Raw genomic sequence first — 19,094 nt, 5'->3', positions numbered from 1 at the left:
TAAAAATTACACTTGGTACAAAAAAACACAAGAACCAACCCAAATCCTAACTGTAGACTGTATGAGACATAACTACTCATCAGGAAGCACTCTAGGTAACCAGAATAGTCAAGTCCAATTATTTCCCCTATTCCCTTACTACCAAACTGATTTCAGAAAGACTATTCCAAAGGTGCCTGGCTGACTTAGTCAATAAGGCATACAACTCTTGATCTCAGAGTTGTGGGCTTGAGCCCCACATTGGGTACAGAAACAACTTTAAAAAAGTAAAATGTTTTAAAAGAAAGAGAAAAGAGAGGAAGGAAGAATATTCCAGTTTTAAATGGAAAATTAAAGAGCAGGAAAGGAGTTCAGAAACAGTCTCAAAAGAAAACAGAGGCAAAAGAGAGAGGAAAAGAATCTGGTCCTAAGCCATGTGAGGTAGTAGCAGGGTTAAGACTAGGTCACAGGGCTCTGGGATGAGTGGGAATCACCAGAGCCACCACTCCCACCCCAGTGCCTGACCCACTACACCAACTGCCTACCCAAACAGGCTATTTATATAAGGTCAATAATAATCAGTTAATTCCCTTCCAAGCTAAAATATAACCTCTGTGTGATGCCTTTAAAAGAATTTAAGATATTTTGGCAAGTTACTGTATTCCTTAAAAATTGACCCAGAGGGGCAGCCCCAGTGGCTCAACGGCTTAGCGCCACCTTCGGCCCGGAGCCTGATCCTGGAGACCCGGGATCGAGTCCCACATCAGGCTCTCTGCATGGGGCCTGCTTCTCCCTCTGCCTGTGTCTCTGCGTATCTCTCGCCTCACTCTCTTTCATGAATAAATAAATAAAACCCTTAAAAAAATTTTAAAAAAAAATTGACCCAGAAACTACTTCCAGGAATCAAATTCTAAGGATATAATCAGACAAATAGGGATCCCTGGGTGGCGCAGCGGTTTAGCGCCTGCCTTTGGCCCAGGGCGCGATCCTGGAGACCCGGGATCGAATCCCACGTCAGGCTCCCGGTGCATGGAGCCTGCTTCTCCCTCTGCCTGTGTCTCTGCCTCTCTCTCTCTCTCTCTGTGTGACTATCATAAATAAATAAAAATTAAAAAAATATATATTTAAAAAAAATCAGACAAATATGCAGAAATGGATGCACAGGAATGTTTACTGCAATACTGTTTATGATGCCAAAAAAGTGGAGAGAATTAGCTAAATAAACTGAGATAGCTATGCAACACTCGTGTGACATTTTCTCTATCACTGATGGCAGTGCAACTCAGTACAACCTTTCTCAAGGGCAAGTTTGACGATATGTATCAAAATGTTAAATGTGCATATCTTTGACTCAGTAATTCCACTTCTAGGAATTTATTTTAGAATACAGCCTAAGGAATTAATCACACAAGTTAAGTACCTGAAAGGTTTATGTTCCAAAGGGTTCATAGAATACCTTATAATACCTTAAAACAAGAAATACTGTTAATTAAAGTTCAAAATTGGTTAAATTATGCTGTATCTATAGAATGGAATACTGTGATACCAGCAGAAATTGATACTCATCAGTGGTTCTTTAACTTTTATGAGTCACAGACCCCTTTGAAAAACTATTAATATTGTAGAACCCTGACTTCTAGTAAGTGTACATATAGAGGTTGGGTTTTTTTTTGTTTTTTGTTTTTTTGTTGTTTTTTTTACTATGTCAGGAGGGTCACAGGTCTCCAGAACTCTATGGGCTCAAGGTAAAACTCTGGATGCTGTACTCTTCTACTAATGGAAACAACATTCACAATATGCTTTTAAGTGAACAGGGTCAGTTACAAAACAACACATAGGATTCCACCTTCCTAAATACATAAATGAGCAAATATCATGGTATAAAAGGACTGCAAAAATAGTTCTCAAAGATTTACAATGTATGTGTCTAAGTAACAAAACATCAGCTGACATTTATTTCCTTCTTTTCACATTTCCACAGTGTTGGAAATTTTTATAATGATCACATATTACTTTTACAGTAATGTTTTTAAAGCTGATTTTCATTGTGAAATGCTCCAAATGAAAACTATTCAACACGCACTGGTAGATGGAAAAGATCAGTTTGTATTCTAGCATAGAATATACAACTATGACCCCATTTTTAAAGAACCATGTATTAGTAAACGGAAAAAACCTTGAAAGGCATATAGTAACCTGCTAGCACCAACAGCTTATGGATGGTAGGAACTCAAATGATTTTTGTATTTTTTTAGTTTATCTCTATCTTCCACCTTAAGTTTTACTGAGAACATGTGCTAATAATAAGGAAGCAAAAGAGGATCAAATGAAGGAGTGAAGAAACTAAAGACTGGAAGCATATCCAGCCAACCAAAACATGATTTTTCCCTGAACTGTAAAATTCTTATTCTTCTTTTGGGCTTTTCAGAATTTTCCAAATTTTGTACTTGGAATATACTTGGAACTTGCTGGTTTTCATCTGTGAGTCTAGCATGGCCCCGGGCTCTCAGCAAGTGGATATGAGACACAGTGGAGCTGTGCAGCAAGGCCTGTAACACAGTTCCTGTTTTACAGGTGAGAAGACCAGGATTTAGGAGTCTATGGGCAGGAAGCCTAGTCATAACTACCTAATCCATGCTTGGCTGTACCTAGCCCTTATGTGGGTGATTTCCACTTATTTATGTGCATGGTCATGTTCCTAATCCTGGATAATTATTGCCTATCAAATAAATTCTCCCAGTAGAGTGTAGACTCTATGTATTCTATGAACCCTTTGGACTCCAGCAAGTAGAATATATGCTACTTTCAAAGGGGAAAAAAACACAATTAATATAATAAATAAGAGCCTCTATATATTCAAAGAGTTTTTGGAATACAGAAATATACCACAAAGATTTCTATTAGACTCAACTAGGAGGCTCATGCTCAGAGGGAACAAGTCACATAATCATCATCTACATCCAGCCATCACCCAAGTAAAATAAAACTACTGCTTATGTAAGGTAAAAGATGTCCACTTCTGCTTATCAAACTCCCTTTTATTACCGATTCACAGACTCAGAAATGGGTTATTCAGGGAAAAATTAATCATACACCAAGAAGAATACATCCTGTTCTCTTTTTCAGCCTCTGAGTTTTATGGGGATCCAACTGGGCATTAGACCTTGTGCTGGGCATTAGGCCCTACACTGGGCATTGTTGTTAAGTTTTCCTTCTTTATTCATTTCCTCCTCCAAAGTCAGAGTCAGAAACTATTATCTTCATCTTACTGAGGAAGAAACTGAGGCTAAGAAAGGTAAAGTGAGGGACGCCTGGGTGGCTCAGTGGTTGAGCATCTGCCTTCAGCCCAGGGCGTGATCCTGGAGTCCCGGAAGAGTCCCACATCAGGCTCCCTGCATGGAGCCTGCCTCTCTCTCTCTCTCTCATGAAAAAATGAAAGAAAAGAAAAGAAAAGAAAAGAAAAGAAAAGAAAAGAAAAGAAAAGAAAAGAAAAGAAAAGAAAAGAAAAGAAAAGAAAAGAAAAGAAAAGAAAAGAAAAGGAAAGGAAAGGAAAGAAAAGGAAAAAGAAAGAAAGAAAGAAAGAAAAAAGAAAGAAAGAAAGAAAGAAAGAAAGAAAGAAAGAAAGAAAGAAAGAAAGAAAGAGGTAAATAGCCCAAGGTTACAAAACTCTGAGCATTTTAGATGAGACCTGAACCAAACTTCTGAAGTGAAATCCTATGCTTTTTTCCCTTATACCACTTTTACATTTTATGTAATTCATCAAGAATGTCAGGAAACATAATGAACCACAATCATCCTGGTTAAATTTGAAAATGTTCCTCTCAAAACTTTGATAAAATTTAATTTTTATAAAGTATGTTAAACTAAAAATAATAAAACACTGAAAAGTGAATTTAGAATTCCTAAAACAGGGATCCCTGGGTGGCGCAGCGGTTTGGCGCCTGCCTTTGGCCCAGGGCGCGATCCTGGAGACCCGGGATTGAATCCCACGTCGGGCTCCCGGTGCATGGAGCCTGCTTCTCCCTCTGCCTATGTCTCTCTCTCTCTCTCTCTCTCTCTCTCTCTCTCTCTCTCTCTCTCTGTGACTATCATAAATAAATTAATTAATTAAAAAAAAAAGAATTCCTAAAACATTCTAAAGAGATTAACAGAAACATCTGCTAAGTTTAGCTAGATGCTTTAAATGACACTGGAAGGAATCTTGAAAATTTGCTATTTACTGCAATTTTACAAGTTTAAAAAGTCTTTTAAATGTAATGCACCACACAAACCACCAGAGGGAGCTTTAAATTTGAAACCAAAATCACAAATGTTTTCAGAAATCTTGACAACCATGTGCTTTAACAAGTTCTCACACTCTACTGGGAGAATTTATTTGATAGGCAATAATTATCCAGGATTAGGAACATGACCATGCACATAAATAAGTGGAAATCACCCACATAAGGGCTAGGTACAGCCAAGCATGGATTAGGTAGTTATGACTAGGCTTCCTGCCCATAGACTCCTAAATCCTGGTCTTCTCACCTGTAAAACAGGAACTATGTTACAGGCCTTGCTGCACAGCTCCACTGTGCCTCATATCCACTTGCTGAGAGCCCGGGGCCATGCTAGACTCACAGATGAAAACCAGCAAGTTCAAAGAAAGGCAAGAGGCAGGAAGGAAGTAAAACTAGGCAGGGACTGACTGACCAGAGCATATGCTCCCACTTCTAAAGGCAACATCTACTACTTAGGTCCAGATTACTGCCACCTATTATCCCATCCTCTTTATGAATTTTTTTCAGATGAAGGCCAGAAATAATTAATTAAAAAAAAATTTTTAAACCCAGAAATCCAGATTTTTTTATTCCTATCTTCCTATTTATAATTATTAGCCAGGGGATCCCTGGGTGGCGCAGCGGTTTAGCGCCTGCCTTTGGCCCGGGGCGCAATCCTGGAGACCCGGGATCGAATCCCACGTCGGGCTCCCAGTGCATGGAGCCTGCTTCTCCCTCTGCCTATTGTCTCTGCCTCTCTCTCTCTCTCTGTGTGACTATCATAAATAAATAAAAATTTTAAAAAAAAGTTTATAATTATTAGCCACTATTTAAAAAAAACAAAAACAAAAAAAAAAAAACAAAACACCACTGTAACCCAAATACAATTCCTCTACAACCTGAATATGGCCTGTGTGCTGCCAGCTCACAACCTTTAATTTCCCTCTAATCTCACAGGCCTGGATGCCGCTGCTGCTGCTTCAGGCTGAGAAAAGAAAATGTTTTCTAGGGACGCCTGGGTGGCTCAGCAGTTGAACATCTGCCTTTGGCCCAGGGCGTGATCCTGGAGTCCCAGGATCAAATCCCGCAATGGGCTCCCTGCATGGAGCCTGCTTCTCTCTCTGCCTGCCCGCCGCCCCCCCGCACCGTGTCTCTCATGAATAAATAAGAAAAAAAAATATTTTTTTTGTAGGTTGCCTAATGAATGAGGACAAGAATAATAAACATCTCTGATCGACTTCAAAAATAAAAAAAAAAAGCACTCTGATTCTACATTCTACAAATCTACAAAGAAGGAAAAGGACTCTGTTAGAGATAATGCAGGTCCCAAGGGGAGAAACTGGAATTCTAAACTACGGCTGAATGTCCAGGGTATTTCCTAGTTCTGCTCTAATACACTGGGGCTCTTTTCCCTCTCTGAGGAGCAAAATAGCAAATGAGGAAACAGACTCAGATTTTGAAAAAGAAGAGAACTATACAAATGTAAGGTAATGATATGATTAAGGAAGGAGACAAAACTAAGAGTGCGATGGGTGGGAGTCAGCAGCAGGGTGTGAAGGTCAGGTTGGATGGGCAACTACACCTCCCTAAGACTCAGCTTCACTTCAGTATTAGAGATGTTAACAGCCCTTATCTCAGACTGAAAAGGATAAAATGAGACCATGCATAAAGCACTAAGCACAGGGTATGGCATAAAGAGATAGATAAATGTGCACTAATATTAATGTTATATCCACTCACAGGTGCCTACAAATACAATTTTTCATTTCACTGTAATTTTGTCCCTAAAAGAGGGAGAAAGAAAACAATCGTGTCTGTGTTCACAAAATGAACTCAAAGGTTCTGTCCAGTTCTAACTTTACTATAATAAAAGAGATTTTTTTTTTTAAGAGTTTATTTATTTATTCAGGAGAGGCACAAGAGAGAGAGAGGCAGAGGGAGAAGCAGGCTCCATGCAGGGAGCCTGATGCGGAACTCAATCCCGGGACTCCAAGATCACACCCTGAGCGGAAGGCAGACGCTCAACCACCAAGCCACCCAGGCGTCCCAAAAGAGAAATTTTTTTTTTTTAAATCCAATAATGCCCTATGCCACTGGAAATGACGGTTCGTCACATGCAATTTATTCATGGGGGGGAAGACAGACCCCATAAATTCAAATACATCATCAAAAGCCTTCTGAAATTAAAATGGTAACAACTGATTTCTAGAATAAAATGTGTATTTCTGAATGTTTTTCCTCTAGCTTCCAAGATCCCCTCAGCTGAAAATCTAAGATATGAGAAAAAGATGCTACAGAAATCCCCATCCTGGAACAAACACAGTCTTCCGAAGAGGCACCTGCGCCCCAATGTTTACAGCAGTAGTGCCCAAAATAGTCAAACTATGCAAGGAGCCCAGATGTCCCTCAACAGATGAATGGATAGACATGATATATACATATACACAAATTACTCAGCCATAAAAAAAGAAAAGAAACCTTACCATTTGCAATGATATGGATAGAACTAGAAGCTATTATACTACGCAAAATAAGTCAATCAAAGAAAGAATTACGTGATTTCACTCACATGTGGGATTTAAGAAACAAAAGACGATCATAGGGGAAGGGAAGGAAAAATAAAATAAGACAAAATAAGAGAGGAAGACAAACCATAAGAGACTCTTAACTCTAGGACACAAACTAAAGGTTGCTGGAGGAGGGCGGGTGGGAGGATGGGGTAACTGAGTGAGGACACGTAATGTGATGAAACTGGGTGTCACACGCAAATGATGAATCACTGAACTCTACCTATGAAACTAGTAATATACTATAAGATAATTAATTGAATTTAAATAAAATTAAATTTAAAAAAAAAAAAAGGAAATCCCCACCCTAAAGCCTTACCTGAAAAGCATCTGCTTCAACATCCGATTGGCCGTCACGACCCTGGGAAGGCGGCCAGTGGAGAGGGAGTGGAGCTCCAAATTGGAAGAAATGAGCTGGGTTGTCATATCAGTGTCTGCAGCTGTCCCAGCACCACAACAACTAAAAAATACAATTAGAAACTTAACTGAAATTCAATTACCCAAGGGGTCAATTAGAAGTGGAGCTTCTCGGATAACTTCCAGTAAGTTCAGGTACACAGAGAGACGTTTTTTAGTATATTCTGCACTGTAACTAACCAATCTTAAAAAAACATGAAACTGGTGGCTCAGTTGTTGAATGTCTGCCTTTGGCTCAGGTTGTGATCCCGGAGTCCTGGGATCCAGTCCCGCATTCGGCTCCCCACAGGGAGCCTGCTTTTCCCTCTGCCTATGTCTCTGCCTTTATGTCCCTCATGAATAAAAAAAAAAAAAAAAAAACTTAAATATGAAACTGAGACTATGCATCTAGTTATATGCAAATGTATTTTCTGTGGCCTGACAGAACATTTCAAATCATTAGCCTCTATGCCTCTAACAGACTATGCATTTTATTAATCCTATAAAAATATATCCAAGTTGTACCAAAGAACAAGGCATGTTAAAAAGCCTTGCAATTTAACATTTACCAAGTGTTTACTACCAGGTACCCATCATAACAAAGTGTTGAGAATAGAGAAAATAGGACACAATCCAAGCCCTTGATTTAAAAGTTGAGTGGAGGGAAAAAAAAAAAAAAAAAGTTGAGTGGAGGAGACAAAAGTAGGCAAAAATTCTAATACCTTGTATAATACGATACTGTGGCAGAGGTACAAAATGCTATGGGAACCTGGAAGAGACAGTGATTAATTCTGATCTTTGAGAAGAAGTATCACATAAGCTGGATTTAAAATAAAAACACTGTATAAACAAAGAGCAAAGGGCAATTCTAAGCAGAGGGACTGGCAAAAGCAAAGGTGAAACAGCTTGGAGATGAGGGGAAAAGGGACAATCCGGTGTAACTGGTTGTAAGAGGGTGATGGCAGCTAAATAAGCTGCAAAGGTAAATTTCTGTGGCACTGTGCAAGATATTAAATACCATGCTACAGAGTTTATTCTGAAAGCAGTGTGGAAATGTGAGACGTCTCCTGAAATATTTTTTTTTAAGATTTTTATTTATTTATTTATTCATGAGAGACAGAGAGAGAGAGAGAGAGAGAGGCAGAGATGCAGGCAGAGGGAGAAGCAGGCTCCATGCAGGGAGCCCCACGTGGGACTTGATCCCGGGACTTCAGGAACACACCCCGGGCCAAAGGCAGGCACCAAACCGCGGAGGCACCCAGGGATCCCTCTTGAAATATTTTTAAAGAGGAAAGGGACATAATCAGATCTGTGTTTTACAAAATCCAATATGGCAAAATGGTGGATGATAAAGAGACCAAAGGCAGAGGTCATTTAAATGACAACTGCAATAGTCCTGCTGTGAAACAAGAATGTGAACCAAGGCTTTAGCGGAGGGAATGGTTTCAAGAGGCATACAGAAAGCATAACTGGGGACCAAGCAAATTAAAGACTAAAGCAAAGAGAAAACTTGTGGGTGACCAGCTTAAGTGATGGGCAGATGAAAATACCATTCAAAGGAAACCAAAAAAAAAAAAAAAGAAAAAGAAAATACAAGTTAAACAACAGCTTTTAGTGAGGAACAAAGTAAATTCAGTTTTAGCCCTGACAAGTTTGAAAACATAAGAGCTCTTCAAACTAATTGATACTTACTAAATGTTAGGAGATATGAAGTGTATTTTTGAACAGTTCTTGTCTGCAACAACCATTCCTTCAGTTGCCCTTGTATCTGCTCCAAGAACTATGCCATCCTATTTTTCAAAAACACACATTTTAAAACAATTTCACATATATAAACCACAGCTCTCTACTCTGGTTTAGGAAGAACTATGTTGGCCATACCTTGCTTTCCCCAAACCTCCACCCCCCCCACCCCCCGCTGAAACTCCTTCGGAAAACATTGTGCTATACTTTCAGAATTCAAGAAAAGCCTTGTTATAACGCTATCAGGTGAATCCCGAGTGGGTGGTAGGAATTATCACTCCTGTTTTCAAACGAGGCTCACAAATTCAGTGAACTCCTTACAAATCACAGACCTAATATGGCAAACGTCTGGATTAAGATGCAGAAATCCTTCCATTGGAATAGCCACCTCTGTCAATTTCTTTTTAAATGACATCACTCTTAAACAACAATAACCATCATCTCTTTTGACCGTCTCAACAACTTAAAGCAGGAATTACTGTGTCCATCTGATGGAAGTGTGGCTCTGAGAAGGAAAGTGACTTGCCCAACGTCGGAAGTAGCATAAAAGTCACACGGTTAAACAGACCTGTCTGACCCGAAATCTTGTGTTCTCCCATTAAATAACCCTGCTTCCCAAATTAGTATCTTAAGACAAAAAAGTATTGGTCTCACGTCAAAAACTCTAAAAAGTGAGGAAAGAATATAAACTGTTTTTATGCACACAAAACCTCCAGACAAATTCTAAAGATCCTTTTCCCTTCTCTGAAACATAAGCCCTCCCTGACAGGGACCGGATAAGTCAAAGGAAACCAGGCGGCCCGGTTCCCGTAATCCGCGGTCACTGCCGCTCCTGGCCTGTGCCAGCTTACCTTGTAGACCACCCCCGCGATGGTCGTGCCAGTCTTCCGCGCCATTGGAAGCTTGTACCCCTTCTTCGCAAAATCGGCTTCCAAAACGGCATTTCTGAAAGAACAGGAGAGAGTAAAGCCTTCGCCGAAGGGCAGGGCCACATCGCTCCGCACCGGCACCAAGAGTGCCACTGAATCCCCCCAACATCAGGACTAGAGTCGCGTTTTTCGACGTGCAGTGCGTCGGCGAGGGGTCGCATGTCGCCCAAAGAGGCAGAGACGGAAAGTGGCCGGGTGCGCTGGGCAAGTGGAAGGGCGGGCTCGGCCGCAAGAGAAACCCACCCGCAGGCCCCCGTTCCCCTGAGTCACACGGGCCGCGGGCCGCAGGCCGCAAGCCCCGCCGTGCACCCTTCGTTTGGACTTCCCAGACCAGACCCCGGCCCAGCTCTGACCCCGGCACCGCACTCCCGCTCCCGCCTGGAACCGGGCCCCGGGCACGGCCGCACCTGCGACAGTTATCAAAAGAAAACCCTCCGACCGGCCGCTCATACACCGACACCGCCGCCATCTTCCCGGGAAAGTGTTTCCGCCCGAGCGCCGGCAGCAGCCCGCGAAGAGCGCCAGGCACTTCCGGCGCCGGCGGCGACCCGCGCTGAAGGGGCGGGGCGAACTCCGCGCCGGGGCCTTCGATCTTCGAGTTCGGGGCTCCTAGAGGAGCCCGGACGCGTCTGGAGTATTTCGCCCCTAGTGGCGCGGAGGCGTAACTCACGCCGGCGCAGGGAAAGGACTTGTCCAAGCTGGTGGCTTGGGAGACCAGACTCCGGCTGACCAGACCAGAGCTGTTTCTACTGTTAATTCCACGCCGTGGTAATTAGGAGGCGGACAACGCCACCGCCTCCTTGCACTGAGCAAGTCCTCTCAACTCTGAATCGCTTTCCTCTGCTGCCAAACGGGGATGAGAGCTACCTCAAAAGGCTGCTCAGAAGTGTGAACGAGAAGAAGCCCGTGAGAAGATGTTCAACATCATTAGCCATTAAAAAAATGCACATCGGGGGACCCCTGGGTGGCGCAGCGGTTTGGCGCCTGCCTTTGGCCCAGGGCGCGATCCTGGAGACCCGGGATCGAATCCCACGTCGGGCTCCCGGTGCATGGAGCCTGCTTCTCCCTCTGCCTGTGTCTCTGCCTCTCTCTCTCTCTCTCTCTCTCTCTCTCTCTCCAACTCTATGAATAAATAAATAAAATCTTTAAAAAAAAATGCACATCACAACGACAGCGCATGCTCACTAGAATGGCTAAAATCAAAAAGAGAAAATAACAAGAGTTGGTGGTGACGTGGGGAAGCTGGAATCCTCATACGTGCCTGGTGGAAAATCGTTTGGTGATTCCCCAAAAGGTAAACATAGACCCAGCAATTTGTCTCTAAATTATATACCCAAGAGAATCAAAAGTTTTTATGTTCACAAAAACCTGTACACAAATACTCATAGCAGCATAATTTAGCATTAGCCAAATAATGGAAACAACCCAAATGTCCATCAACTGATAAATGGATAAACAAAATGTGGTATGTCCACACAACAGCATATTATTCAGCTATAAAAGGGAAGGAAACATTGAAAAGTGCTACTACAGGGCTGAACCTTGAAAGTATTGTGCTAGGGACGCCTGGGCGGCTCAGTGGTTGAGCATCTGCCTTCGGCTCAGGTCGTGGTCCCAGGGTCCTGGGGTCAAGCCCCGCATCAGGCTCTCCGAAGGGAGCCTGCTTCTCCCTCTGCCTATGTCTCTGCCTCTCTCTCCACATCTCTCATGAATAAATAAATGGAATCATTTTTTAAAACAGTATTGTGCAAAAGTGAAAGATGCTAGGCACCAAAAAATGCACATAGTATGGTTCCACTTCTCTGAAATCCATACTAGGCAAATCCATGAAGACAGAAACTAGATCGGTGTTTGCAGGATATGGAGGGAGGAAAAAACAGGGAGTGACGGATGGGCACAAAGTCTCTTTTTAGGGTGACGAAAATGTTCTGGAATTAGGTTGTGGTGATCGTTATATGATTGCACATTTTTAAATGGTGAACTTTGTGTTAGGTTAAATTTATTTCCATTTGTGAAAGGCTGCTGTGAGAAATGAAAACTGTACATGGAAAGTGTGTATCCCGGCATATAGCAGCTTTTCAATAAATAATGTTAATATATTCATTTCATAGCAAGTAAGTGACAGCCTCGGTATGGGGGAATGAAGTTACAGAGTCTTTCACAACTGTGTGGTTGATAAATATTTGTCACAGGTTAAATTCTCTTTCATTACTTTTCTGGGTCTTTTGTGTGGAATTAGGAAAATAAAGCCTTGCCTACCTGGTTCAACGGGAATATCCTGATGAAAAAGTCTCATGCCCATAAGACCCAGACAGGGCAAGTCATAGTTTGACATGTCCTGGACACTGGGGGAGTTAGTAAATAATCCTAGGATGAAGGATTTCTTCTACAACATTCATCAAAGTCTCTCGCTCCTACACTGGGCTCAGCCCCAAAGGGAATGAACACAAGATGGACCAGATGTACTTCCTCTCTTCGTGTTAGGGGCTGAATTGTGCCACCCTGAAATTCTTTTGTTGAAGTCCCAACCTCCAGGACCTCAGAATGTAACCTTATTTGGAGATTGGGCCTTTACAGAGACAATCAAATTAAAATGAGGTCATTACGGTAGCTCCTAATTCAGTATGATTATCCTTATAAAAAGGGGAAATCTGCAGACAGACATTCACACAGTGAGAGCTGTGTGGACATGAAGGCAGAGATGGAATGATGCTTCTCCATGCCAAGGAACGTCAATGAGTGGCAGCAAAGCACCAGACCCACCAGGCGAGAGGCCTGGAACAGCCCTCAGAAGGAACCAATCCTGCTAACACCTTGATTTCAGATTTTTTTTTAATTTTTATTTATTTATGATAGTCACACAGAGAGAGAGAGAGAGGCAGAGACACAGGCAGAGGGAGAAGCAGGCTCCATGCACCGGGAGCCCGACGTGGGATTCGATCCCGGGTCTCCAGGATCGCGCCCTGGGCCAAAGGCAGGCGCCAAACTGCTGCGCCACCCAGGGATCCCCTGATTTCAGATTTTAGCTTCCAAAACTGTGAAACACTATATTTCTGTTGTGTAAGCCACTCAGCTTGCAGTACTTTGTTACAGCAGCCCTAGCAGACATCTCATGTGCTCACAGTGCGGGAAGAAGAGAAGTTCCCAGAAAGACTAACAACCCAGTGTGCTAGGGGCTGGGTGGGGTGGATGTGGCCGAAGCCTTAGAGGCTCAGAAGGACGGAGTGCGGGGCTCAAGAAATGAGAAGGCAGGAAGACAGACATAGGAGCCAAGGCTTGGGGCATGGAATAATCAACACCAACAAAACACCCCGAGCACACATTGTTTTCAGGAAGCAGTGATGAATCTCATGTGGTGGCAGCTAAGACAGTATAGCAGCCTGCGTGTGGCCCCCGGGGGATGGTGGCAGGCCACCTGTGTCTCGCGAGTCTGATTGGGAGCTGGAGGAGCCAGGGAAGGATGTGGAAATGATCTGTGACCTATCTCGGTGTGTCCCGGGGCATTCCTGTTCTTCACTGGATCTCTTAGGTATGGTTTTCACACCCAGACCCCTGAAGAGGTGGCATTGCCCGGCTTAGAGCCCCTGGAGGTGGACCAGCAGAGACAGCCGGGGCCCAGCAGAGGGCGACAGAGAGCCTCTAGGCGGCCTGGGCTTGGACCTTGAGAAGTCCAGCCCAGGGCCAAGCCAACTCCACGAAGCCTAGGACAGAGCCGCTGTACCTCCAGCAGTTTGGAGGGCAGCTCTAGGTCCCCAGTACTCAGAGACTCCTGTCTTAGCCTCCCTGTCTAACATGACCACTGCCCTCTGGGACTGCAGCCCTGTCCAGAATGCCCTCCCCAGGGGCCGGACACCATCCCACTTAATCCCCCACAATGCCCACAAACCTGACAGACCAGGAAAGCCACCACCTTGCTCTGGATTTGGCCATGTTATCTCAGGGGAACCACCAAGCTCTCTGTGCCTCAGGTCCCTAATAATGTAACAACCAAAATTCCCCGAGAGCACCCAACCTACTCTATATACAGGAGCTCATGATCATCCTAGGCACTTAGACTGTGCCGACACCAGGAAAGCAGATGATCAAGAAACAGGTGCTGTGCCCGCCCTCAGGAAGCTACCAGTCCCCAAGGACCAGGCATCATTGCCTTGATTTACAGATGAAGCAGCTGAGGCCCAGATAGGTAAAGTCAATAATTCAAGGTCACACCGCTGATAAGTGGCAGAGTCAAAATTCAAACCACAGGCCTCTCAGCCCCAGGCCAGCCACAACACCACTTCCCACTTCCCCGGCCTCCGACAATTACAGCCCAGTGGGAACCCAAGTTCCCACGTTCCCTGGCACTTTGCCAGAGCAAAAGCAAGTTTCCTCCTCAAGGACCCTCGTCCAGCCTGGATATTACTTAGCAGTGTGATTGGGGCTGGTCTCTTCATCTGTCTGAATCTGCTCCCTGATCTGTAAAGGGAGAGAACATTATAGTGTTTCCTTTGCCCTGTGCATACTAAGGACATGCACTGCAAACTAAAGCACTTCATTCATCCATTATTTATTTCTTTATTAAGCCCCTCCTCCGTGCCATGCTCTGTGCCAGATCACAGCCTTAAGGGGCGCGGTCTGGGAACTATACCTTTGGTTCACTGCACTAAGTGCCCTAAGTGCCAGAGCACAGCCAGGCTCCCAAGGGAGTTTGAGGCAGCAGGCTGGGTACCCAGAGGACAGGAGTTTAGCACCAAGACCAAGAGACCAGAGTGTGCCTTTCCACAGAGCATTCAGCTGTGCACGGCCACCTGCATCAGGGAGCATTTTCCAAGTGCCTGGCAAGCACTCTCCCCCACACTGGCTGCTAGGAATCCAGTGTGGGACAGGTCTCGGAAGGTTCACCTCTGACCTCTGTCAGCATACACACATAGCGGGGAGGGGGAGGGTGCCCCCCACCAGGAGACTTGGCCAATTTCCCACTGCAGAGAAAGCAGCCCATGATGCTCCTCGTTGCTAAGGCAACTGGGCCCTTGTTTTTCCTTCTTCATAAATAAGCTATAAATAGACAGGGCAAACCTGGGCGCCTTCCTTTACATGAATTAGAGCAGCTGCTCCAGGCTCCAGGGCTCCTGGCACAGCACCCAGGTGCTGAGCCTTGCTGCCCAGCCACAGAAAACAGCTTCGGTGGGAGGGCACAGTGGAGCACATGGCCGTGTCTCAGTGTGGATTCCCACCATCTATTCTACACTCCCCTGGGGCACTTAGCAGATCTGAGGGCCCCGATGAGACCCACAGAATCCCAATTGCTGTAAGCAGTGCCTGGGATGGGTGTGTAACTACCTAACCCCAGAAAAATGAACTGAGCCCTGAGCTTTGTGACCCCAGCTGATGGAGAGCAGGAGTGGAACTTTTTCCATATCTGAGGCTTGTGCAAGTCACTGGGAAATCATGAGAATACCTTCCCATGTTAGAATTTACAAATCCTTTCTCTACCTGGTTTCATCACCATGATCAACACCCACTGAGAGCTCCCCATGTACCAGGTGCTCTGTTAAGCACTTTACATGCCACAACCCCATTAGTCCTCCCAACTACCCAGGGTTGCTATTAGATTTCTAGCTCTTGGGTGGCGAACTGTCAGTTGGGAGAGAGGAGGTGTCTGCCCCAAGGTCATGCAGCTGGTTGGCAAGAGAAACAGAATTTGAATCCAAGCCTGTCCTGTCCATTTGTTCCTAACCCTGGCCTCTCCTTTCAACATATCTGGTTCTTATACTAACCCGTGAGGGTGGGAATCACAAGTGGAATGCCCTGAGTGGGGAAGAACTGAAAGAGAAACTGAGACTCAGAAAGACTAGGGGCTGGCCAAAGGCCACAGTTAGGGAGAATCAAGGCTGAGACTTGGGCGCCTGGAGGGTGGGCTGCAGAAAGTGGGATCGTTTTCATTACAGAAGATTCAGGTAGACATAAGTGAGTACATGGTCATTGAGGGCAGGTTTCCTAGTGGTGGTGAACCTGACACTAGATCTTTGAAGAAGACAGCAGAGAGAAGAGCTTTCCAGATAGAAGGACAGCTTAGCTTGTACAAGGGCATGAAGGAACAATAGGTCTTGCCAGGTCCGCAGAAGAGCAGATAGGTAGGTGTGGCTGCAGGGCAGGGGTTGGGTGGGAGAGGTGAGAGTAGTGAACTGGGTGAGCTCCAATTATGGGGGACTTGTAGGCTGGCTCAGAATCTCCTGTCTTAAGGTCACCGTGGGAGCCACAGAAGGCTTGCTGTCTTCCTCAATGATCTAGTGTCAGATCTGAGACTCAAAAGGACTAGGAACTGGGGGGGGGGGCAGGATGGATAGTGGCAGGAAAGTCCACGTGGGTTCTGATATGGGACATCTTGCGTTGGAGGTTTGGAGGTCTGGGCTGGGGGGAGGTGCAACAGTTCTTGAGAAGGCCGTGCAAGTCCCAAGTGTGGATAAGATGCCACAGGAGGGTGGGCGGAGGGAGAGAGGGGAGCCAAGGACAGAGGCCAGGGACAATAATTTATCAGGCAAGTAAAGATGCTGCATGTATGAGGAGAGAAGGCACAGGCAGGGAGGCAGGTGGGGACCAGGGGAGAATGGATGTCAGAGCCGCCAAGATGGAGAAAGGACTGAAGATGGAGGGAGAGTCACAATGACAGTCAAGCAAGTGAAAGGCTGAAATGCGTCCATGGGACCATTCTCACTGACAACACCGTTATCACTACCGAATCTAGCAAAGACATTTTTCCTAAAAATAATACTGTTAGCAATGATGTGCCAACATAAGCACCTTCAGAGTTTGCTATTGGGCGTGTAAAGTGGTACAAGCTTTCTGAAAAGCCATTTGCCAAAATACTTCAGAATCCTGTACAACATAGTGCCTGAAGTCCACAACATGGTATTGTGCACTTCAAAATTTGCTGAGGGGAGCTCTCATGGTAAGTGTTCTTGGCACACACACACCTGTAAGAAAAAAAGGGACACATGGAAGCTATTGGAGGTGACAGATTTATTACCTTGATTGCGGTGATAGCATCATGGGTGTATGAGTATATATGTTCAAACTCACCCAACAGTGTATATATTAAACCTACACAACTTTTTTTCTAGTGTATTGGTAATACTTCAGTAAAGCTGGGTTTTTTTTTTAGTTCAAGATCCTCAGAAACGTTCAGAACACTTAATACCCAAGTTCCCTTCTTTGGACTCATATCCTCAAACAAAGATTGGTGTGTAAAGATGTTCATTGTGCCACTATTTATAATGGATTATACTGAATTTTATAATGTATTATATGTTGGATATATATTGGATAATGGATTACACATATTAGATATTATAATGGATTCTGTATATTGTAATATATATAGCAATATGATAATGAAAATCTGAAAACTGCTTTAATGTCAAACAACAGAAGAGTGGCTGAATATTTTATGACAAAATATAAAAGGCCATTAAAAATGTGTTTTCAGGGGTGCCTGGGTGGCTCAGTCATTTAAGAGTCTGTCTTCAGGGACTCCTGGGTGGCTCAGTGGTTGAGCGTCTGCCTTTGGCTCAAGGCATGATCCCAGGATCTGGGATCAAGTCCTACCTCGGGCTTCCTGCCAGGAACCTGCTTCTCCCTCTGCCTATGTCAGACAATTCTGTGTCTCTCTCTGTCTCTCATTAATAAATAAATAAAATCTTTAAGAAAAAAAAAAAAGATTGTCTTCAGCTCAGGTCATGATCCCGGAGTCCTGGGATTGAGTCCCACATAAGGCTCTCTGCTCGGCAAGGCGCCTGTTCTCCCTCCCCCGCCTCAAATAAATAAAAAATCTTAAAAAAAAAAAAGTTACACAATACTCCACCCCTAAATACTAGAGGATGAATGTCCTAAAAACAAGGGCAATCTCCTACATAACACAACACCATTGTATGGATTCAGCATTGCTATTAAATATTCAGTCCTTTCAAATTTCTCCATTATGAGAAACCATTATGGGGGTGCCTGACTGACCCAGTAAGTAGAGCATGGGACTTTTGATCTTGGGGCCGTGAGTTTGAGCCCCATGTTGGGCAGAGAGATTACAAAAAATTTTTAAAAAATAAAAAAAAAATCCATTATGATTTTTGTGATCTAGGACCAGTCAAGTATCATACACCGAATTCAGTTGTCCCCCAAATATTTTGGCAGGATTCTCCTAAAAACAAGGGCATGCTCCTATAAAACCACAATACCTAGAAATATCATATGATCCAATAATTCCAAATAAAATGAATACAGTAATTCAAAAAGATACATCTTTTTGTTTATTGCATCTCTATGTTTATTGCAGCATTACATACAATAGCCAAGATACAGAAGCAGCCCAAGTGTCAGCCAATAGATGAATGGATAAAGAAGATGTAGCATATATATATTCAATGGAATATTACTCATGCGTAAAAAAGAATGAAATCTTTTATTATTCTTAATCTAATATTACTCATGCATAAAAAAGAATGAAATCTTGCCATTTATGACAACATGGATGAACCTAAAGGGCATTATGCTAAGTGAAATAAGTCAGATGAGAAAGACAAGTAGCATATGATTTCACTAACATGTAGAATCTAAAAATTAAAACAAGGACAAAAACAAGACTCTTAAATACAGAAAACAAATTGATGGTCGCCAGAGGAGAGGAGTGTGAGGGGATAGGTGATGGGGGGCAGCCCCAGTGGCGCAGCGGTTTAGCGCCACCTGCAGCCTGGGATGTGATCCTGGAGACCCGGGATGGAGTCCCACATCGGGCTTCCTGCATGGAGCCTGCTTCTCCCTCCGCCTGTGTCTCTGCCTCTCTCTTCACTCTCTCTGAATGAATAAATAAATAAAATATTTAAAAGAAATAAAAAATAAAATATATAAATAAATAGGTGATGGGGATTAAGAAATACAAACCTATAGTTATAAAATAAAAATAAGTCATAGAGAGATGAAAAGTCCAGCTTAGAGAATAGAGTACATAATATAACAATATCAAATAGTAACAGAGGGTGACTACACTTACATTGGTGAGCATTGGGTAATGTATAGAATTGTCAAATTAATTGATTGTACACTTGAAACTAATATTTGAAACCAATGGCATTGTATGCCAACCACAAAAAAAGATAAATAAGTTCTGGGGATGTAATACACAGCATGGTGACTATAGTTGGCAATGTGTGTGCATGAATGCACAGGTCCCCAGGTTCTCCCTAAGCCTC

At 43.7% G+C, this 19,094-nt stretch overlaps 1 protein-coding gene across 1 annotated transcript in view; it reads right to left on the bottom strand.

The window, feature by feature from the left end:
- The window catches only part of PSMB7 (proteasome 20S subunit beta 7), a 66,142-nt gene extending 55,734 nt beyond the window's left edge, over positions 1-10,408 (bottom strand). The window contains exons 1-4 of the mRNA XM_055334211.1: positions 10,281-10,408; positions 9,796-9,889; positions 8,894-8,991; positions 7,125-7,265 (exon numbers count right to left, since the gene is read on the bottom strand). Coding sequence (XP_055190186.1) covers positions 7,125-7,265; positions 8,894-8,991; positions 9,796-9,889; positions 10,281-10,342 — 395 coding nt within the window. The 5' untranslated portion in view covers positions 10,343-10,408. The remainder of the gene's footprint in view (positions 1-7,124; positions 7,266-8,893; positions 8,992-9,795; positions 9,890-10,280) is intronic.
- Positions 10,409-19,094: the final 8,686 nt, after the last annotated feature.

The sequence above is a fragment of the Nyctereutes procyonoides genome, unplaced genomic scaffold (assembly GCF_905146905.1).
Source record: "Nyctereutes procyonoides isolate TBG_1078 unplaced genomic scaffold, NYPRO_anot_genome, whole genome shotgun sequence".
In the NCBI taxonomy this organism is placed as follows: Eukaryota; Metazoa; Chordata; class Mammalia; order Carnivora; family Canidae; genus Nyctereutes; species Nyctereutes procyonoides.
This window is presented reverse-complemented; position numbering and strand designations above follow the sequence as displayed.